Below are 23,758 nucleotides of genomic sequence, written 5' to 3'. Positions count from 1 at the left end.
AAGCAAAGTGGGGAAAAGGGGCATTGATTGGAGATGGGGAAAAAAATGGAGTATGCTTTTTCAAGGCCAGAAGCTCAAAATTTAATAACAATAAAGGAATGCTGTAGTTTTCAGCAGTTTGGAGAAAAAGAATACCACAGCCATGCAGATGTAGTTACCATTTATTCTGGCTCTATGTGGACTTGCATGAATCAGAACACATCAGTAAGTTGCCATATATCATTCATCCAAACTACTGAATGAACTGATTTTCACAACAAGAAATTAAATTTAAAGAGACAAAGCACTGGTTTTGAAATTGTATTGCCACTGTATTAGGCTACTTTCAAAAATGCATGAATTGTTTATCTCCCAAACTTACTCCAATGTTTCTATAGGATATTCTTTGAGATACCTGAAAGCATGGAGGAAAACTGCAGCAAGTTTCCTGCTGTTATCCAATTTAGTCCCAGCCCTGTACACAGGCTTGGTTCACCAGCGAGGCACTCTGGATGTTATGAGTCACATCCAGCAGCTCTGCAATCACCCTCAGCAGTCACAAGCTTTTGTTTTCATCCTGATGCCATGCCACTCTACCCCATTTTACAGGTATTAAAAGTGTCAACAGTGCACTACATTAAAATCCAAACTCTTAATCAGAAATCAAGATTTCCTTTCTCCAAGGCTTAATAAATTGAGATATATAAATATATACAAGGAAGAGTTTTGATTTTTCATACAGTTAATACAGAGTGAATAGAGGACATAAGCCAAATGCTTATACCACAGAATAAAATTCAGCATCATAAGCTTTACTCATTTTTGTGAAATAGCTTTGTATGAGGATATGCAGTAAGTCTAATGACTTCACTAAGTATGTCACACTTCTTCATTATGATAACATTTTTAGCAAAATTAAACACTAATTGTTACAATCAAAATGTATTAATTTTACTTCTGCTGCTAGGCAGTAAAGTGTCATTACAACAGTGACTTAAGTCACTGCAAAAGGTTTTCAGTAGATCCTGGCAAGTAAACAAAATGTTAAAGCAGATATAAACAGTAAAGCTGATATGGAAAAGTACCTTTTTAAGAAACTGATGTTGTGCAAATGGTATTTTTATTAAGATAAATGTGTTTTCTGTTAACTGCTAACAGCACAGTCCCAGCAGTTGGAGCTGAGTCTGCTTGCTTTGCTTTCATATGAACTATTGAAGGGAAAAAAATACTACTTTGAAGAAAAAAATTAACTGATATTTGTTTTGACTGAGGTGTCATTTGAAGTGGTGAGTCATTTCAAACCTCTGATTCTGGTCAGTTTATCATGAAATGTGTTTTTCTTTTTCTCCCTAGTCACGTTCATTGTCCTCTAAAAATGAGATTCCTTCAGTGTCCCCCAGACCTAACTGGCAATGTGAGCTACGTTGATGAAGCAGATGTGTTTTACTCTAACCCACTTGGCTGGCTGAACAAGGAGTTTTACAATGACACATTATTACCCAGTCACTTGATCCTCTTCAATGTGCTAGAACAGGTATGGGAACACCAAGATGAAACAAAGTGATAACTTATCTGAGGATAAGTTACAAAATAAATTAGGGAAGAGTTATAGTTAAAATATTTGAAAATTGTTGTTAACAACTTTTAAAGTATAGCTTATATTAAAATTGACCCCTATGGCCCATAATAAGATTATTGATGTCATTCCACTGCTATATTTAATGTTCATGTATGCCCTTTCCTCTGTGCAAATTCTACAGGACACAGAGTAATGTTAAAACAAATGTGCCATCTATTCCCAGAAACTGCACTTTTAAGTAAGCAACAATGAAAACTAAAAACACCTGCAGTCACAGTACCTTTTAACCCCTCAAATCTTTAATGAAGTCCATGAACTCAAACAATGGTGGCTGGTGAATATCTGCTCCAGACAGGATCAAACAGGATAAGTGCTTCTTTTTCTAGCAGGCTTTCCTAAAATAAAGGATAAAGCTTCCCAGGGACAGTTGAACTGATGGTTGTCAAGAGACTTTGGAACACTATTCTTATGCTCCCAGCTGTGTTTTCTTACTGTGGAAATTAATGTATGTTCATTTGCAGGAAATATCATCATTTCTAGCTTTAAGGGGCTATGAGAAAACAGCCACTGTCTTTCATACTCATGTACCTCAAGGACGAGTTGGAAGCCATATCTCCATCTACAGGAGGAAAACTGAAATGAATTATCCCTGAAGATCAGGCTAGAGCTCAGACCCAATGAGATCAGTTTTGCATAGCAGTCACTATGCTTACACCTCCTACTGCAGAAAGGAGAAAGCACTGAGTCTGAAACGGGGGCAGTCCCATGGGGCAGCCAGTGCCTGCCAACACATAAACCTCCTCCTGAAGGCAGCTTCAGTAGCAGTAGGGTAGGGTGGGGTTCCTGACCTACCTTACAACACTAGAAATCATTGGGAAGACCAAAATTACCATATGAATACTTAAGCAATAAAATACAGACAAGACTGGACTGTTGTTATAGAACTGTACAGCTATGCTGAGTTTCTTTTATAATAAAAGACTTTTACCCACAATGTCTCTTTTATTTTTCTTCTACAATATGCAGATATGCAAGACATTTCAAGTGTTTAAATCAGCACGCTGATTAGAATGCAGCACAGCAAATTCTTCACAATTCAAGAGGCTCTTGAACCCCCCCAAAGACAGGAAGCAAATACAAGGTTACAGAACACTAACAAATACATTATCACAATGTTGATCTATTTTTTGAAGGATGAGATGAAGTTAGTATATCAAACATTGGAGTTAGTAGTTGGTACATTATGCATGGCTCAAGCTTTAACTACACTAATGGAATGCAATAAAGCATTTTTTCATACACAGGTCATGGCATGCCTAGTTTCTGCAACAATACTGCTGGCACCCAAACTATCTTTACTTCCAAAGAACAGTTAAAGCAACGGTACAGAATATGCAAATCAGAAAGCCTGACTTCTGCCGGTTAACAAAAATGTGTAAAAATCAAATTATTCAGAAAAAAAATTTGCATTTTGCTGCTTTGTTGAAAAACAATTAGTTTCCAGAGAGCATGTGAATTTTAATCTTAATTTTTACAATAAATTACTCAGTATTTTGGATCGAAGGGTAGTTGCCCCAATTCTATTTCAAGATTTGCCATGTGTCTTCCATTAGTGCGACCATGTTTATGCCATTTACCTTCTCTTTTATTACGGTGTTGGTACTTCTGAGCTTGTTTTTCATGTCTGGAATTTTCAGTTTGTGTAAAAGGTCTTTTAGGTCGACTGCAAGGAGTAAACAAAAGCTTATTACTACTAAAAGCATTTTGTAACACAATTACATTTTCAAGTACAGCTTTTAACATGCTGAGGCTCATTGAAAACAAAATTAGTAGTAAGTAGTCCTTTAGCTTGTAAGAAAAATGGGAGAGGCATTTGTTTGTTTAAATCATCAATAAGATGGTATATACAAAAGAAATGCTTTCTAAAAATAAAAATGTAGCTGGTATCACAAGCTTCTGTATAACAGTATCAGTAAAATAATTTGGAACTGATTTTCTGCAAACTGAAATTCTCACAAATTAGGTATTTAATTTAAAATAAAGCTCATTTGATAATAAATTAGGAAGATGGACTATAAATAAAATCATAAACTTATGTGTTTGCCAAAACCACATTAACTGGGTAGCTGATAATAGGACTATCACCCTCACGGTTCACCTTTCTATAGGAGAAAGTGCTATGTTACATAATACTTAGTAACCCCAAAGTAGTTAATAGTTCAGACTTGAGCTGCAGTCAAGTACGTGAAATGATAAATAATACAAGTGTAAATTTGTAAAGCTCTGAGAACACCTTTAGATCCAGGAAAGGAATGTAGGAAATAATTGACACAAAGGGCAAGTCTGAACAAAGCTTAGTCAGGGTCAGGATCTGAACTAAAGCCTGCTGTGTGATGAGCTCTGCTCTGGGCATACAGACTAACCCAGTATTACACTAATCTACAGGAGAGTAGCGACACGTATCTGCCAGAACAGGAATCAGACACACCTTAAATACACTCAAAAACCTCATTCAGCACAGGACAAAAAGGAAGCCTCAGTTAATGCTCCAAGACAGTTCCTCATTCCATCAGACAGGCAATCAGAGCTGCTTGGTCTAAAAAAATCCTACTGGTAGTTCCAGTTTTCTAAAGAACCCAGCAGAAACATCAGATGGTGCTATGCACACACAAAATTTATATAAAGGTTCTACAGATCCACTTTACATAACATAATCTAATATTTCCACTAAGCCCTTCAGAAAGTCTTCTAGCATGTGTGTGTGTATATGTATACACACACACACATACATACACATACCTGCTCAAAGACCATCCATTACAACAAGGACATTGGTTGTCTTTATAAAGAACACTTCTTTGTGTTATCAAGTACAGGAAACATGGAAACAAACCTGGGTCCATACTGGGGTGAATTATCATAATGGAAGTAGTATCTGTAGACGTATTTGTCCAAATCCTCAAAAACCTTCTCATTATTACTTTGGTATTCCTTCATATCTTCCAGGTAATCCTTGACATCGTTAACAAAATCAGTGAACAGCATCTGGTCGTGTATAAACAATCCATTATGAAAAAACTTATTGATGAAATTTTCTAGTTCTCTCCAGTGATGGAAGTTATGTACAACTTGCTGCAAATACTTTCTCATTAGCCGATTAAATTCATCCACCCTGATGGGATCTGAAACTCTGTTAAAGAGACTAAGGAATTCTTGATGAGCACATTCAAAAATACCAGAGCAGCCCTTTAGGGCAAACTGATGTTTTCTATTACACAAATGATCATTGGGACATTTCTGGGAATCTGAATCTTTTTCATATGTTGTAAAATGATGTTTCCTTCCATTTCTGGATTCTTTGGGCATGTGAGGTCCCCTGTAATGCATGTGCTTCAGATTCTCGTAGGAGTTATGGTCTCGGTAAAAAGTTCGAGCTTTCTTGTTTGCCTCATATCTTTTGTCACTTGATGACTTCTCTTTTTCATCAAAGATGTTTTTTGTGGTGTCTTTGAAGTGTCTGAATGTAGACTTTACAGAATCAGAGAATTTTTTCAAGTTTTCTTTCACTGCTTCTTTAGCCTGCTTAATCTTTTCTTTATGGTGTCTTACAAACTCCTTTGTGGAATTTTTCATAGCATCAAAAGTTTCTTTAACTGAACCAAAAAATGTCTCCTTTGATTTCTTTCTACTCTTACTTTGCCCTTTAGCACCTTTCTTCTGTCCACTTTCATAAATTTCTTGTTTTTCAGATTGGTCTTTTGCTTCAACATACAGCTTCTCCCATAAGTCAGAGCGCTGTTGCTCAAAGTTCAGCTTCTTTTCTAGTTCTGCCAGTCTTCCTCGCAGAGTTTCTATTTCTTGATTTTCTCTAAATGTCTCATCATCATCAGCAGCACTCTCAGGTGTTTGACGAGAGCTTAACTGTTCCAGTTCTTTCTTCAGAGCTTCTGTAACATGACGTTCTTTGTCCAGTTCTCGCCTTAGCATCTGTGCCTCTGCAAAGAGTGTTTCCTTTTGCCTGAGAAAATTGCTGTTCCTTTGCTTTTCCTCTTCCAAATGCTCCCTTAGTTTCTGATTTTCTAGTACAATAGATTCAGTGCTACTACCTTTATCTTCTAAGTTTCTAATTTGTTGTCTTAGCTTCCTTAATTCTTCTTGAAGTGAGGCCAAAGCTTTTTCTTCTTTCTCTAGAGATTCTCTTAGGTGTTGATTTTCTGCAGCAAGACTTTTTTTTTGAGAATCAAAGGATTTCTTCTCCACCTCAGTAAAGGTCAAACACGTGTCAAGATCTCCCTTGAGTGACTAAAAGAAACAAAAAGAAAACAAGCAGAAATACTACAATGAGAATGGTTACAATTTTAGCTAGAAAGATGAAAAACCAAGGTAGCCCAAACAGAGCTTACTTGTCATTTTGGATGCAATGAAACATGCACAGCCAAGATGCAAAAATAGACCTGGTTTGTTTATCTCAGTTGGGTTTGTTTATCACACACTTTCTTGGCAACAAAGACCATGTGAGAAACTCTCCCAGCCAGCCAGAGGTCATCACCCCTCACTTGTACTGGTTTAACTGGCTAAAGAATAGTCATTGGTACATGAACTCTAACTCATAACATCTTCAAAGGAAATCAAAATGTGCATCTTTGCTGTTGATTTATGTTCAGCAAACTGGATTTACAGATTACCAAAAAAATTAGAAGAAGCAAAGGCATTTAGCTGTTGGGGCAGAAGTTCACAAACTGATTTTTAATCAAATCTGAAAATATCTGTTTGTGTAACTATATACTAACACAAAAAAGAGCTCCCCAGTCTGTTGGCATCATTGACAAGCTCTAGAACATACTGAATTACGTACAAATGCTGCTAACAGACACATAAAAGAAAATCTAAAAAAATACCCACTCCCTAATCTTCTCTCTGGATGATGCAATAGCAAAAAAACAGAAGTATGGTTTAAGTATTCAAAAAATTAATAACTATTGATAATTTAGAAAGCAAAATCACAAAACTTGTATGTTCAACATGTTTTTACAAGCATTTTCTGCTTCAGTTGTCCTCATTGATGACAACCTGGCACTGTGTCATAGGGAAACAGTCTCTGTGTCCAGATAACTGCTAGACTACAGACATAGAACCCAGTATGTTTAACCACATTCCGAGAGCAAATTCAATCAACATAAACATTTGTCAAGAATTCAGGGGAAAGTTCTCTGAAAGAACTTGCTAAAGACAACAATTAAATGGATTTGTGTGAGAAATTCATTTCACTTTGTGTAAAACACACACATAATGACAGAACTGTGCAATGACTTCCAGCTAAGCTCACACCTACCCCCCTTTTGTGGTGCACTTGATCTCCTTGCTCTTGTTGGCACTGGTAAAGGTCATCTTTCAGATCTTTTAATTCACGTGTCTTTGTCACCAGCTGCTGCCGTTTCTGGATCTGCACTGTACCTACAAAGATTAAAAAGTTTCTTTTGATAGACTGACTTAGAGTAAGCAGTTAGAGGAACAGAGGAACCTAAGCATTATCTTCATTCTCTCTGCAAATTGAAAAACATTTTTACCTTGCCATTTCAGCCCTGTCCTTACCAGTAACTGTTTAGCTGTAGCAAAATCGTTTCCTTTAATGATAATCCATTTCTCAGACCCAAAAATTTGCTTCTACACTGTTTTTTCATTAATAACAAATAAAGGAATTTTGGAACATTACATAGAAATAAATTAGATCCAAACCAACAAGTTATGCAAGAAAAAATATTTGTGACTTCTCTGTAAGTTTTTTAGTAACATGCAAGTCAACCAGGATAAAAGAGAGACTACTGGTCCATGCATTATCCACTTCAGAACTCCAACCTTGACTGTTAATTGAATTACATGAATAAGAGGGTATTATAGCACAGTGTTTAAATTTTCATGCAGAAATACAATTATTACACACTGCTCACAAAGCAGCAAGTATTGCAGGCTGTGTCTTGTCCCTATCCATAAGCAAAGGCTGCAGAGTAAGCAAGTGTCCTGTCTGAATTTCAATTGTCAGACAAAGGCTGAGACACCCTGGCTTTCAGAAAAAGTATCTTTGCTGTACTAGCCACCAATTTTTTTTGTCAAGAACAGCTTCTTGACTGGTACTTCCTCACCTAAGACATGTGTTCTAAATCCCAACACTGATGTAGTTTTTATATATTTGCTTTTAAGATTCTCTTGAATTGACTCTAGAGAAAAGACAACAGCAATTTTTAGGTATTTCTTTCAAAACCAATGCAGCATATTCAGAGCTCTATTTCTGTATTTAAAGGCAGTGGGAGACATATTGTTAAACAGAAGAAATACTCTAAGTACACTTACACTGATGAATGTTTTGTGCTCTCTTCTTTTTTATCTATTGTCAAGTGTGACCTTAAAAAAAGACTGTTCTATTAAACCAAGCTGAACTATAATAGTTCAATTCACCTAAGCAAAGGCAACATTTTTACAGCAATGATTTTAAGTCTGCAGAGTCCTAGTAAACACTTCTTGATAGCACAGATCCTTTCATAAATAAATTTAAGTATAGTGACAGTAAATTTGATTTTAATATTTATCTTTTATAGACACTTTTGAGGAAGTCCATCAATCCTAACAATCTAAAGCCTGCATCTGAAAAATCATCATTTAGCATAAAGGGTTGATGTTAGGTAGAACCTGAATTACAGAAAAAACACTTAAAGCCCTCTTTTTCTCCTTATCAAAAATCCTAATTTAAGTACAGTAAGGAAAAATGACATTTAGCAACACTAAAAATTAACATATTGAGGTGCCACTTCTCAGTAATGGGTTTGTGTTTCCAGCTGGTACTCTAAGTCACAGTTTCCTTCAGATTCTTTAAGCAGCCAATCCAAATCCCTAGCATTATAGCTATAGTCCCCCTTGCAGTTTCTGGTCAAAGAAAAAAATTAAATATCTGAATGTCCATAAGGAGACATTTTTCTGGCAAGGACCCTCTACCTAATTTAAGCTTCACCTGAAAAGTTTGCCTTCTTTCAGTTCTCCTTCTTAGAGCATCATAAAACCAGTTAACTCAGTTTAGTATTGATTGGGATACAGTTGTTGATTAAAATCTATTAATTAATCTCATTAATCTAATCTAGTTGCTTTCTACATCTCTGAAAGTCTTAAGGGGGTCCTAGAGCTCTAGCTAAAAGGAAAACACTATCCTGATATTGACCCAAAAAAAGGAAAGTAATTTTAAAAAAAGTTACACTTCCAATCCTCTTACATGACAATTAGCCTAACAGTAGAAGAGTGCTGTGGGAAACATTCATTCCAAGCTGAACCACAAAATTACAAAGCAGTCATCTAGGGAGATGGATTCTCCCTGCAAGTTTGTGTTGGAAAAAAAAAACAAACCTAACAACAGGAAGATGGAAGCAGAACTTCACTTCCTTTCTAGTGGTAGAAAGATAAGTTATCCCATAACCATGAAGAACTTTCACCTGAAGAAGCAAAAACTGAAGCCACACAGAGCTGCCTTCCTTCTGCTGAAAAATGCTGCCATCACTGTCATCAATGATGACAATTTTTATTTAGAAGTACAGATTCAATGAATGAACAAGTGAATTCCTTAATAAATGTATTAACTTGAGTCCACATTCAAAGTGTATCTTTCATCTCCAAATTCTTTAAAAAGATAGTATTTATTATTAACACCAAACTAAATACAGTGAAGTGATTATCAACTGAGATCTCATGTTCCCCCACAAGCACTATCACAGACTGCTGTGGTCACTGTGCTCCTCTATGCCTCTAGCACACCAGTGCTCATCAAACAGCTTTCACACCAGTTACTGCTACATAAAATGAGTTTGTATGATTGGCTTAGTTGCTCCTGTAATCCCACATACATTAGCAATTCCTGAGACTTGATTCATTGTTTTATTTTCCCAATGTAAGTATGCATACATATATGGATGTGTGTGCACACATACACACGCATGGTTTAAGAAGTAAATCTGAGTGCAAGCACAGCATACACAGTACATCATTCAAGGTTCTTACCTTCAGGTTTACCTAAAAATAAAAAAAAATTGGGATCAAGTGAAAATTAATATAAATCTCAAAAGAAGTGCCAAGATTGAAATCCCTAACAATCGGTCAACACAAAATCCAAAGAGAATGATATCCCCACCTCCAATGAATCACGTGTGTTTTTAGAAAGGCTTATTTTCATATAAAACTAGAGCTACTCAGGAAAAATCACTATTTACCCCATTACTGTATGAAGTAGTGTATATTACATACAGTTGCACTGCTAAAGGACCTCTCTGTATTATCATTACAGCTGCAGTGGCTTTCTCTCATCTTTAGGTTTGGGTTAGCAGAGAACAAGAATAAACATGGGAGTCGCAATAAAACAGCATTTGCTGCATAAGATGTGGACTCTGTGCGCTCTGTGCCCCTGAACTCACCGTAGAAGTGTCCGAAGCCCATGCTGATGGCGATCACCAGCGCCAGGACGATGCACCTGTTGAGGCCGCTGCCGAACTGCCGCTGCTGCTGCTCGTCCCGGGGCGGCTCCGCCTCGGGCTCTGCCGGGGCCGCCCCCTCGGGCTCGGAGCCCGACACCCCCCGCCGCCGCGGGCGCCGCTTGCGCACGGCCGGGCTGCCCTGGCTGCTGCTTTCATCGCTGCTCGACTCCTCGGGGCTGGCCTGGGAGGAGAACACTGAAAAGCAACATACGGCGGCGGTTAAAATGCATTGAGTACTGTGATAAAGAGCAAAATGACTATCAAGATCCATAATATTTGTGCAGAATAGATCTGGCGTTTACCTTTGAGAACAAAACAAAATTAAAATTCTAATTATATAGTTTGTGCTGGAAATTATGCAAACAATGTGTGCTCTTCAAAGTTAAAAATTAATTTTTTAAAACTAAATGATAGAGAATCAAGAAATCATCACTAAAAAGCTGTATGGCACTTCCCCATACCTTACCATTCACTCACTACAAAGTGTTTCAGTCAACCCTGCCTTCTAAAGCATATACATGTACTGGCCCTGCAAATTCTTGTGAGGTGGAAAGACAAAGAATTCAGTTTTCCTTCTCTTGCAGCTATTGAAACTGAAATACCTAATAACGAAAGAGCAATACAAAGGCTTGCTAAAAGAAGGCCTCCGAGAAGACAGATATGGTTTTGTTACATATCCCCAAAAAATTTCATTCTGTGATCTGCATGCAACTGCAGAAAAAATTCCATTACAGTTCCATTAATGTAGCTATTAGAAATATTCAAAATCAAGATATAAATTTATTTAAATATGCAATTTTGTTTACTTTTAATATCTATCATATACTACCTGTTACCATCTTTACCCACCTTTCAAAAAAGCCATTTTCAACCACTACTGCACAGGAAAAAATGCACCCAAGTGCTTTTCTGTTTGTTCTTTCCCAACACTCTTCTATTACCTGACTGAAGTTTTGGTAAATTGTGCAAGATTTGCAATAATAACAAATTCTAACCTTAAAAAAATACCTTTTATAGAATTTTTGCAAGATTGTATTTATTATACCATTTGTATGTTCATGTTCTAATGGCCCAAAAGCCACATATTCTAACCAGAAAAATAACAGAGCTGTAATTGCTTGTTCCCATTTGTACAAATGTTTGCTGCATATACTGTAAATAGATTTATATAATCCAGTATATAAGTAATTATTATTTAATCTCTCCTTAAAAGTGTAACTTTCAAGTGCAAGGTAAATCTCAAAGGGAAGCCGTAGTAGGTGGAAAACTAGCTTTCAAGTATCTACATTCTGTACCTAATTCATAGGTCTGGAATAAATTTAATGGGATCAGTGAATTCTCTAGACAAAGTGCTCCTGTTTGGACACTAATTTTGCTGCTCACAGCCACACAATGCTAATGCCCCTCCTAAAATATGGTTATTCATTCTCTTAGCAGACGTCATTACTCAGAATGTAAAAATACAAATATAAAAAGTCTGTCCTTGAACAATTCACAACTGAAAAGTCATTTGTTTGAGCAAAGCCATGCATACATCACTGAACAGACAAGAATGCCAAGCAGTGCTAGCTATTATCTATAAAATGCATTAGCACTTAAAATTCTTCACTTAAAATAAATTACAACTTGATAGAAGTGATTGCATCAGAAAAGCCCAGAAAAGATTATCAGTTAGTATCTGGAACACTTCTAATTTCCAAGTCCATGGACAAGCAACATGACAGATTATGAAAGACAACTTCCTCCCTTAACAAAAAACTCCATGTTAGTAAATCAGTCAAACCAGACTTAAACAGTGATTTTGACATGCAGACACTTAAATGAATTTCTATAGCTTAGTAGAGAAGGACACCATTTTAGACCCAGTCATTTAAGCAGATGCATACTTCCCAATCCTGGAAAACAAAGGCAAACATTCAATATGCATTCCTAGAATGCAGAGGTCAGACATTATAGAGAAATATACAGGACAAACTTAGTAAGAGGTGTTTTTCTTGCTCATCTGTGGGGTTTTTTTAGGGTTTTTCAACAACCAAAGAAGCTTACACACATGGAATACCAGAGTGGTTAAGGAACAAGAGCTGCTTCTAGCCAAATGGGAAAATTCTTTGATACACACTGGACAGCCAAGAATAGGAAAGGAGGGAAAAAATACAATCAGAAAGAAAAATGCTGTAAGATACTTAAAGCCATTCATAAGCACTTGCAGCCAAGTTGTCAACAGCAATTACACTTTCAGGCAAGAATGACACTGCCTTACAGCTGCTGTAAGAATTCAGTACAAAGCTGTGCTCTAATAGTACCAGGATGGAAAGGACTACAAATGAAACCAAGTGTGACCACAATAGCAGCCCAAAATCCTGTTTCTGCTGTGATTTTGAAGTGTCAGATCTATACCAGCAATCAGATTAAGTCAGCTGACATTTCTGCACAGACACAGCTCAGATACAGTTCACTGTAGCATATGGGTACTTCTGCTGTCTGAACTTCACTCATGAAGCAATATTAAAACATTTCTGTATGCATGATGAAGGCAATCTCAACAGGAACTGGTTTGCAAAAAGAAGTGGCAGAAAATCCTTTAGTATCTACATTAGGAAGAATCTGAGGCTCATCCTTTTCCACAAAAGAACACTCAACAAGATGTGGATGGCAAAGATTTCTATTGCCACTTTTTGTCACCTCTAAAACTTCAGCATTTAAAACACTTGCAAAAGTACTCCTGCCATTTTCTGCAATACTTGATCAGCTGAATGCCCAGCACTAAAGGCCATGCTGAAATCAGCTTATGTTAGATGGCAGAAATTCTTTTTGCCAGTCACACATAGGTTTGGAATCCAACAAGAACTATCCATTGAAACAATCAAGCACACACACTCAAATGTATTACAAACCTTACTGATGTCTGCTCCAAACCTACATGCAAGGTTAACATCTTTTTAAAGAAGCACATAAGACACCGAGAGCTTAGCCAAGTTCTTCAGTGAGGATTGGCTTTCAGCATCTGTCTAGAATATGACTATGACAAAACCGAGTCAGATTGCTATCAAAAATTGTAAGAACACTCCATGCAAGCCTTAAGCAATCAGCTTTGCACAAGCTGATCAAATGTAATCACACCACCTTGAAAAGGAAGACTGCGAGATACATGCTCTTTCACCTCATTTCCCCATCCCTTTACACAACCAGGAATCTTCCACAGCTTCTCCAGCCAACTGACTTTTGTGTACAAAAACACAGGGGGAAAAAAAAGACACTTTTAGAACTCATCCCTAAAAGAAAAAACAAAGTCAACTAAATCTTAATTTAAAAATTAAGTCAGATTCCCCAGAAGACTTAAAGAAGGTGACAGTTCTGTTACAAATCTTCACTTATTGTAATTAGATGCTAAGCTGTTGCTTTCTGTTTCCAGTGGATACTATGCAGATACATGACCATTTAATAATGCTGTATCCTACTCTAAGATAAAACAGTATTTTATGTATAATTCTGCTTTATAATAAACTTAATTTGAAAGATAAAAATCAGCAATACAAAGGTGTCATAGAGAACAAAGAGAACAGAAGAGATTACAAACAAGCAGCCAAAAAGAATTATAGAGGAAGACTAGATAACTAGAGAACAGCAACAAAACAGGAAGTTTTTGGTTTGGATTTGTTGGGGTTTTGTTTGTGGTTCTTTATTGGACAAATATCCATCCTCTTCCTCCTGATTATAATGCACTGCTTATTTCAGTCAAGCACTGGGAGTATCTTAAATATATAAATATACACTACATAGCTATGAGGGTGGTAGAAAGTTTTTGTAGTCATACTGTCTAGTCCTCATGGCACCAAAAATCCCCTCCCACTTGCTAGTCATTTATGCCAACTCTTATATAAAGCCCAAAATATTGCCAAGAGAAAACCTTCAATTATTCTATGAACTAAAAGTAATTTTAATTCTCCAAGATGTGCTACAAATTAACTTTCCATTTAAAACAGTGAACAATTAATGAAAAAGATTGCTTTCAATTAAAAAATTGCAGACATACATTTAGACAAAATTGTAGAGGGCACCTAGAGTTTAGAAAAACTCTAATACTTGGATATGCACTCAACAAAACCATTATTTTTTTCCTCTCTCCATAAAAAGAAGGCTCCCTAACCAAAGACTGCTTTGGGTTTTTTCCCTGGTGACATTTTTGCGCACAGTTGCTTAGGGCTGCATTGCTCTTACCAGTTTCTACATGGGAAAATGCATATTGACTGCTAGAGGAGGAACCCATGTTAAAATCCTCTGAACTCTGAGCTTCTTCACCATCAGCAGGAGCTTCCTCCTGACTCTGAGTTTCTTCTGGTTTTGGAGCTTCAAGTGTAACAATGTCAGAATCATCACTAATAGTTCCAATGCAGGACCCATCATCAGGAACTTTTTCTTTATTTTCCTAGGGAAAGGGACAGTGTGAGAATTATTCAGACACAAAAACCATGACATAATTAAACAAATAACCAAAAATTGTTGGAACTTCAGAAAAGAAAAAAATTGTGACTATTTTAATGCCTTCAAAAATTTTCTTGCCATTGACAGATGGGGCTTAGAGAAGCTTCTGAATAATGTAGTCTGTTAGTGTAATTTACCTCTGGAACTGTCTGAGCTTCCTCAAAACCAGACAGAGTATTATCTACTGCTGGGATCTCTTCATCATTGCTGCACTGAGCTATATGAATAAAAAGAGGAAATAAACAAGCAAACAAACATAAGATTAAAAGCAGCAACCACGAATTATGCCCACACACATATAATACTAAAATTCTGTGTCATTATGTCATTTTTCAGGAGTACAAGCATTGATGCTTCCTTCCAAAGTATTCTAATTTGATCTATGACTTTACTAGGGAATACTTCTTTAATCAATAACACTTCTTAAAATTATCTTCCAGCAACACCAGTGCACACTTTCTATAACACATCTAAAGTATGGACAAAATAAAAGACATTCTACTAATTTCACACATTTCAGGAAAAAATATTTTTATAAAGTTAATGACTCATTATTTTCCACAACACTGGTGAAGCAAATACCCTGACAGAGGTCCACAAAGCACATAAAAATCTATTGAAAATACTAATTTTGTGCCAAACAATATTGCTACAACAAATATTGACCTATTTTATGTAACTGCTCCTCTTTTAATATCTTACTTTGTACATCAATTGCCTGCTCCTCTTCTTGCAAGGAAACATATTCTTCTGAACCAAACTCATGGTTGTCATTTGTGCTTCCATTTTCCGAGGTCACTGTCTCTATGTCAGAACCCTGAAGGTGAAAAGTTTAAATGGACATTACAGTTACTGGAGTTTCCAATAGTAAAGTAGGAAGAAAGGGTCACAAAGAAAACAGAATATTAGTATTAAAAACAGAAACAGAAAAACTGAGCCTTTAAAACTGAAGACAACTTTGAGCAAAGAAAAGCAAGTGAAATACCAACTAACTAGAGTGAAACAAGTGTTGGTGTGTAATACTCATGACCGAGCTTAAAAAATGTTAGACAAGGACAATTCTAAGGGGGAAAAATGACAGCAATTTAGGCATTAATTAACAACTACACTGAGTATTTTAAATAACTATTTTATTGTCTTTATTAGATCTGTTTATTAAATGGAATTTAGAGAAACAGAGGAGGTTTTGAATATGGGATCTAATTCTTGCTCCCATCTATTTTATGCAAATACACACACCCTCCCAAAAATAGAACTTTCAAGCATATCAACATGAGCTCCAATAAATACTACTACCAGGAAAAACTATGTATAACTTCATTCCATCGCAATTCCTGTGAGAAATTTTGAAAGGCTGCTTATATAGTACATCTCTGACACCTCAAAAACAAATATTTATACAAACTCTAGATTGGATTTCTGTCTTTAATCCAGAAAGGAGCCTTCGTTACTGGTCAGCTGCCAGGCAGCAACAACACCAGAGCACAACAGGAACTGCAAATAAACAACATCAGGAGATTGCAGGGTACTAAAGTCAAGCAATATGCTTGACAATTCCAAATATTTAATCTTTATATTGTAATTTTGATTTAAAAATACTGATGAGACACCAGTAAGGCTACTAGCAAACTAGAAACATAACTGAAAAAATCCTAAGTCACTCTGATCCATAAATAAGTTGAGCTGTTTTTGTAAACAGAGGTAGTTATTTTTGCAACAGCAGGTGTGAAATTACAGTAGCAGCAATACTTCCAGATCAGTTTCCCTGGATGTCTCGTTTCAGGACTCAGGCAAACATGTATGCTTTTGTTTTTAGGGAGACTGTACTTCAGGAAGATACCTCAAAAAGAACTGCATAAGATAACTTTGTAACATGATTATAGAATGCATGTTTCTTTTGAAAAGGCTTCAAAAACTAACTCCTTTGGTAAACTGTTAAACACTGTGTATATTTTTTTCTTTTTTTAAACACATTGTATCTTTTTTCCTTCTGACTACGTAAATATCACAACTTTGATTTGATGTGTTTTGCAGAAATTCACCTCTCATTTACAAGTAATTTATTATAACCTGAGTGAAATCCCAGGAAAGAAAATACAAAGTTATTTGGGGTTTTTGGGTTGGTTGGGTTTTACAGATAGATATACAGGTTTATTATGTGACAATTTTCTCCGGCGTGATAGAACCACTACTCTCATTTCTTAATTTGTGAAGAAGAAGAATAACAACATTTCAGTTTGCCCAGGCTCCACAAGAAGAAAAACATCAGGAGTATTGCTTAAGACAGATTACAATTTTAGCTAAAAACCCAAGATAATGGGCTAGCTGAGTACATGGTAAAACACACAGGTGGGAATGCATGAACTCTCTGATCCACTTCATCTGATGCTGGACCTTCCATCTCAGCAATAGCAAGAGGTCAAGAAAAGATATTGTCACCTCCCTACCCTCCTACACAAAATTAGCAAGTCCTTTCTCAGGAGCAACCCAGCAATGCAGAGCACTCTGACTCTGTCCAAAGCCCACACTCAGTGCAGCACCCACAGCTGCCAGCTCCCTGCAGCCACAGCCTGGACAACAGCCACTTCCTGCCCCTCAAGCCACTGCAAAACGTGTCCACAAACAGATTCCACTGTGTCATCACCAATACAGGTCACAACAGCATGTGAGAAAATCATACTTCAGTACTCCAAATTTGTCTAACCCACAGTTCTACCCCTGCCCTAAATATCCAGATCAATTCACTGCCGTGTACAGAAGTCCACATCCCCCCTCCATGGGTAATAGCTGTGTGAAGGGTATCCCATCCATTCTGCTTTCTTTATGCTCAGATTCAAAGCTGTCCTACCAGAAGAATGCTAATAATGGCAGCTCTCAAACACCAGTGTTGCCTCATTTTTATTTCACTGAATCAGGGATGAATAACTGGGAACACAAAATCTCCATGTCACAGAAATCTGTTCTGCTTTGACTAGACAAATCCCAGCCATCCTACAATCTTGTGTTATGTTAACTTATTTAGACAGCATAATTCATTTGCAGTTACAGTGTAAAATAACCATCCCAAGAATGAAAATAAAGTCTGCACTTCACAGTGAGTAACTCAATAGCTGAACTCAACCACCAAATCCTTTTACTTTTATCTGAACTCTGTGAGTCCAGCAGCCTGTTAAAACTACTGTAGCCCACTTGGACTTAAGGAATGAGTTTTCTGTTTCTTTTGGTGACAAGATTCCCAACCTGTCATCCAGCCCAAAACAAGGAAAAGAAGTTTTAACCATCTCTTAAATACCACTTTGCTGACAACAGAAATGAAAGCATGGCCCAATATTTATAAACTTCAAACTGTATCACTTGTGACAAGGAACTGTCAAAACATGAGTGCAATCACAGGTTTGTAATAGCTTGGTTCCAAATTTCCCATTTTCATTATAATCTGCAAAACAGGGGAGTGTGCAATGAAGAACAGATGAACACTATGCATGATTTTCAGTCATTTTTTCCTGCTTTCCTCCTCTGAATGAAACAGCTCAAGTACTGGTCCTTGAATTCTTTTCTGGGGCAGGCAACAAGTAGATGCAGGCAATACTAAGTGTCATTCCAGCAAAACTGTCAACCCATCTGTCCTGAGGATTCTGGCTCGATGGCCTCCTCAGTTTACAAGACAATGCTAAATACATAAGAACCAAACCAAACAAGGAAACCAACCCACCCATCCTACACTCACACATCAGCCAAGATCTGCAGAGATACAGAAATCCTCAGGACTAAAGGAGGAGAGGATACTGGATACCCACACTACCAGGAAGAGCTTCTCAGAGGTTCTGAGCAACCAGGCCTGCCTTGTCCACAGTGGGAAGAGAACATAAAACACTCTTCTTATCTATTCTCAGGTGTCTGCTGTACCTTAGCAGGTGCTGAAGGCCCCGTGTCAACCAGCACAGTCAGGGCAGTCATTTGACCAAACCTAAGGGCTGACCTTGCCATGGACTCCTGCTCCCCAGACTCCACTGACAGCACTGATTTCATCCACACAATGCAAACTTTGAAACCAACAGCAGATCCAGACACCTGTCCCAAGACAGTGCTGGAATATACACTTGTCCCTATTCTAATTTTCTGTAAGGACAGAGGGCTGTCCCTGAACAGCCACTGCCAAAACTAGGATCAGATACCTTAGTGGTAGAAAAAACTTGGGGAAATCATGGAATCATTCCCTTCTGCACAAGATATTTTCCTGCCCAGTATTCCCAAATTTCTTTGTTTTGGTGAGGGTACAGATGTATCAAGAGGACAAGAAATATATTAGCAACAACAGATAAGTTACATAGCATGCTAATGTTTTCAGGCAGGGTGGAACAGAAGAATGCATGCCACTAAAATTCTACCAGCTCTTCAAAGTAAAACCTTTGCAGAAAAACAAAATTCTTTTAAATATGAAAATTTGTATCAACTATAGTAAAAGTATACATTTTTTAAATAGTAGTTTCATTATTTACTTCTAAATTGCTCTTCTATATTCTCTGTTAGTAGGCAATATCCACACAAAACAAGAATTACTAAGCTGAAATAGTATTTTACTGCTTATAGATAGCCTGAAATGACAGAACTGTACCAATGTGAAACTGGGTACCTCGTGATTGATGACAGTCCAGCCGCAAGACGAATCACTGTCACTGGAATTTTCAGACATTTTCAAAGCACACTGCAGGTAAAAGTAAACTCTTTTAATATGCAAAACACACAATTTCACTGCTCTATTGAAAAATAAATAAACAGAAGAATGGAAATCATGATGTTACAGAAGAATATACCAACACACAAATTGTTATTCTGGAATTGAGAAAAAAAAAAACAAAATAAAAGTTGAGAAAGAAAATATATTCTTTTGTACTTATTTCCTATTATCTTCTTTATACTTGGAGCAAATATAGTTTTGCTAGGCACATACTTATTTCAGCCAACCAAAAAGCCCTCAGACCAGAAACACACACACAAAGCTAGTCAATAAATTAATAATTAAGTAAACAATGATGCTATAGACAAGTTTTAAGACATGAAATAATTTCTGCTTTGTTACATGCACAGAAACTACAGGTTATTCAAGAAAAACAGTGTGAGGTTTTTTTTGAGAAGAAACACATTAGGATTTTTTGGAACTAATTTTCTTCAACTACTGGGCAAAATCAATGTTTCCTGTTTCTTTCTCTCCTTCACACTGATTCTGAGGAAAATTAAGAGTACCTGGCAACTACAAAAACAAAATAAAAATAACCCAAAGTACAATTTATTTTTTTTAATAATATTACCAGATGACTGGTAGCCACTTTCAGAAGAGAACTGTCCAGCTGCAGCTGCCTGGATATCTTTTCTCCTTTTTAACAGGAATTTACCAGGAATACAGAGTATTCATTAACATCATATTCAATCACTTTTTCAAGTCCTTAACTAGCAAAAAGGCTTTAAAAAGAAGTTGAAAACAGTTTTTGTTCCTTGAAAAAAAATATATTGAATTGTTATATAAAATTTACTATGGATTCATCTTGGTGGGAAAAATATTCCCAAAATTGAACAATTTCCAATCGATTGCCTGTTATATTATGCATCAACATAATAAAGCAGCCAATGAAGTCATGGTTCAATAAAGCTTTGTTCACAGAATTTCAGACACCTGCTTTATTTCCCACTCTGAGTTAATTCCAGTAAGAACACAGAGGAAAGCATCTATGTGCTTAAATTTATTTGCTCTCTACTTTATTATCAATCCTGTCTTCACTCCTGGTTTCTCAACACAGAGATTATACATAAAACTTGGAATGAGAACATCTAAGTACAGCAGTGTGGCTAGAAATTGGCACAACAAAATATAAAACCTCCAATTCCATTTAGGTTTCTCTCAAAACACAGTAAACATGTGTCTCATATCTCTGCATTATGGTAGTTACCGCATGTTTTTTTAAGATAAAACTATTTTCTCATCAACTTCTACTAATATATTTACAGTTCCTCTGTAAAAAAAAAAAAAGGCAATGGTGACAATCACAACAATTTAAGCAAAAATATTCACTAACAATTAACTTAGGTATGAAACTTAGAGAGAAACTGAATTTCTGGTTTTTTATAAAGCCCTACTTTGAATATGGTTGTCATTTTCCTGTAGCTATTTTTCTTCCTCCATTAGTGTTTTTCCTGGAATCTCAACCAGGGTATGTCAGGTTGGGAGGGGGTGGGAAGAAATCTATTTTGGTTTGAGTTGTTTGGGTTTTTTTTAAATCACACTGCATAAAAGGATAATTTTTTTTTTTAATTGTGATTTATTTTTAAATCATACTTCTTCAATCATCAAAATAACAAATGCCCAAATGGCAAAGACTAAGTTCTGGAGTTGACATGTGACATGTGACAACGACATCTGCTTGCTGTCATTAATTACTCTAAATTTGACTGGGTGTCCAGCAGCAGCAGCAGCATTCCTTTCACAGGAAGGGAACTCCCAGCACCAGAACTCGTCACCTGGCAGAAATATCACTGGCTGCCTTGCAAAATCTGAATTCTTAAAAGACAACCTCAGGGCACCAGGACAGTTTGATACCAGTGCATCTACAGATTTTGAAATCCCAGATTGTCACAGCAGACTCTGTGCTGGACATTGCAACATCTCTCTTCCTCCAGCTAACCCAGCATTTCACCCTGGGCCTGGTGAACACAACACAGACACCATCCTGCTCTCCCTGTCCTGCCAAAAACACACTGACAGGTAACTGCAGAAACACAAAGCTATCTTCTCTTCTCAACATACAACCATGGCTTTGGGCTCCACATAAACACCTATCTTCCCATCCCAAACAAAAGTTTCAGGACCTCCCTGGGTACCAACATCATCAAAATATATTAAATAAACAAACAGAGAAATAAGCAAACAATCATCATTTCCTATTGCTCGCTTGTCTTGATAAATGGCCTTGAATTAGAAGTTATTTATTAGTATTTAACCAGAACACTACACTAATAGTGCATGTTTGCCTGCACACAGGTGACAAACCACCAAAACAGAAAATTTTTATATTAGTATTTTAATTAATATTTTAAATATTAAATATTTTAATATTAAGAAAAATAATGGAGTTTTGAAAAAAGACTAATCAGAAGAACACTAAGGTTATGGTTAGAACTGCTAAATTTAGCCAAATTATAATAGATAGATAGCTTGGTATCAGACTGAAGAGCATCTCTAGGGTAAATGCTTTCCTACAGGTATATTCAGCAAACATACATACGGTTACCAAAATTAAAACACTTTATTACTCAGATCTAAAAGATCTACAAGCTTTAATAAAAAAATTACCTTAGTACAGTGTTCCTAAACTTCAATCATCAGCTAAACAGCTTATTTCTGTAACAGATTAATAAAATGTACATGATAATTCAAGGTCAAATTCAATCCCTTAAGTACACTGAAAAACAGAAGACTAATTTGAACACAATGGCTAAATTGGCCCACTCACAAAATCTTCTCCAGTTTGATTCTCCAGCAAACGACAAAGACCCACTAAGAACCAATATGCTTCTCCAACCAGCCTAAATGGGCTGGAAATGCTACCACTGTCTTCCTGAAAGCAACTTTAAAAAAAATAGCTTTGAGCAGGAATTAAAAAGACATAAAGCCTTCAAACTTCCCATTGAATCAAGATGACACTAATGGGTACTAGTCCAGGACACCAGGGATAACTGGAGGATACACTAGGGTGGTACAGGTCTCTTGTATGCCAGGCCAAGCCAGAAGGAAAGACTGGGGAAAAAACCCAACCAAAGCCAATCCCGTGGTGCCCTGGTTTTGTATGCTCACTGTGTATCTTCATTGCCACTTTTGGCATCACCTTCTTAATTTCTGTCTGGACAAATTAAATATCCATTATGCTCAGAGTGCAATTTGTATGTATTAGGTGAATGGGGGCAGGAACTCAGAAGCATTAACTATTTTCCTATCCTTAGTGAAATATAAACCAGAAGTATAAGGTGGAAAAACTTACAACCATATGTACTGTTGATAACACAATACCAAGTTATCCCAGATATGTATATAAAAATTAATCTGAGATACCACATCCTATTTATTTACTGTAAAGCAAAATAAATACCAGCCTTAAACAGGACCACTCCAGTCTAAATAAACCCTTAAGCTCAATCATCTAAAAAAAGGATTTCCTAGACTAAAAAATAACCTTCAATAAGCATTGACAAAGATGAGTAATGGGCACCAAGAGGAATATGAATGTGTTCTACAGAGTTTGCTGTGCTATCATTCCAAGTAAAAACTCTCAGTTCTCTTCTACAGTCGATTCTTTGTTGCACAACAGAAATAAAAACAGGTTCAGTGCTATTAAACTTCAGGGTTCTCATGGAAGTTCATTATTTCTACTAAGCGGTAATTTCTTCCCATAAGTAACATTCTTCTCTTAGAATATATTTAGCAACCCATACCGAATATAGAATATTTCCTTGTTATGAAGGAAAGCCAGACTCCCGCAAGGCTGGGCATTCCCGGCTCAGTCTCTACCCCCAGTACGGCGCAGGTGTTCCTGGAGCGCACCTGAAGCGGAGCGCGGCTCGGCGCCAGCGCAGTTAAAGCACAGTGTTTATGAAACAGAGCACCTTGCATCAGCCGCCGAGGCAGCGGCAGACGATGGCAGAGAAGGAAGTTGGCAAACGCCAGCGCCCGGGGCCGGGGCCGGCACGGCGGTGACCGCTGCCCGGGGCCCGCTCGCCCCCCGAGCAGCGCCGCGGCCCCGCACGGCCCTCGCTCACCCGCTCCCCGCAGCCGGAACGGCCGCCCGGCCCCGGCGCCCCGGACTCTGCCCCGCTCCGGGCGGCCCCTCCCCGCGGCAGCCGCCGCGCCCCACGGAGCTCCACGCGGCCGGGCCGGGGCAGGGCGGCCGCCCCCGCGGGCCGGTCCCGCCGCCTACCTGAGCGCGGCCCTCGCGGGGCCCGGCACGGACGAGGGGCCGCGGCCGCAGCCGCCGGTGACGCCGTCACAAACAACCCGGCCCGCCCGGGCCGGCGCCTGCGCGCGGGGCGGCGCCCGCAGCACCCTGGCGAGCGTAGTCCGCGCCCCGCCGCGGCCCGGCGGCCGCAGCGCCCAGAGCGGCCCGGGCACCGCAGCGTCCAGAGCGGCACCGCAGCGCCCGGCCCGCCCCGCGGCCCGAGCCGGGCA

At 37.9% G+C, this 23,758-nt stretch overlaps 2 protein-coding genes across 4 annotated transcripts in view; one reads left to right on the top strand and one right to left on the bottom strand.

Annotated features, from left to right (window-relative positions):
- PIGB (phosphatidylinositol glycan anchor biosynthesis class B) overlaps positions 1–2,552 on the top strand; it is a 7,765-nt gene extending 5,213 nt beyond the window's left edge. Inside the window, exons 11-13 of the mRNA XM_054516256.1 lie at positions 378–588; positions 1,333–1,513; positions 2,080–2,552. Of these exons, the coding sequence (XP_054372231.1) occupies positions 378–588; positions 1,333–1,513; positions 2,080–2,211 (524 nt within the window). The 3' untranslated portion in view covers positions 2,212–2,552. The remainder of the gene's footprint in view (positions 1–377; positions 589–1,332; positions 1,514–2,079) is intronic.
- Positions 144–23,626, bottom strand: CCPG1 (cell cycle progression 1). 3 transcript variants are annotated; one of them, XM_036389895.2, is made up of 11 exons: positions 23,511–23,545; positions 21,893–21,940; positions 19,181–19,252; positions 15,250–15,364; positions 14,685–14,764; positions 14,284–14,491; positions 13,189–13,284; positions 10,006–10,260; positions 6,891–7,012; positions 4,452–5,860; positions 144–3,281 (listed from the first exon to the last, which is right to left on the bottom strand). In XM_036389895.2, the coding sequence occupies exons 3-11, from the start codon at positions 19,238–19,240 to the stop codon at positions 3,104–3,106; spliced, it is 2,523 nt and encodes an 840-aa protein (XP_036245788.1). In that variant the 5' UTR covers positions 19,241–19,252; positions 21,893–21,940; positions 23,511–23,545; the 3' UTR covers positions 144–3,103. The 3 variants fall into 3 exon arrangements, with proteins under 3 accessions (XP_036245788.1, XP_036245787.1, XP_036245789.1); XM_036389894.2 differs by lacking the exon at positions 21,893–21,940 and having other exon boundaries at positions 23,511–23,626; XM_036389896.2 differs by lacking the exons at positions 13,189–13,284; positions 21,893–21,940 and having other exon boundaries at positions 23,511–23,626.
- Between the last annotated feature and the right edge of the window lie 132 nt (positions 23,627–23,758).

This window comes from Molothrus ater, chromosome 13 (assembly GCF_012460135.2).
Source record: "Molothrus ater isolate BHLD 08-10-18 breed brown headed cowbird chromosome 13, BPBGC_Mater_1.1, whole genome shotgun sequence".
NCBI lineage: Eukaryota > Metazoa > Chordata > Aves > Passeriformes > Icteridae > Molothrus > Molothrus ater.
The sequence above is the reverse complement of the archived record's forward strand: the minus strand, read 5'-3'. Positions and strand labels throughout refer to the sequence as shown.

Coding starts and splice junctions, on each gene's coding strand:
- CCPG1 (XM_036389894.2), bottom strand. CDS start 19,240: ATGTCTGAAAATTCCAGTGACAGTGATTCGTCTTGCGGCTGGACTGTC. Junction 14,765..15,249: donor GCAGGCAATTGATGTACAAA/GTAAGATATTAA, acceptor TTATTCATATAG/CTCAGTGCAGCAATGATGAA. Junction 10,261..13,188: donor TCGCAGTCTTCCTTTTCAAG/GTGGTGTGATTA, acceptor GTTGCTTTTCAG/TGTTCTCCTCCCAGGCCAGC.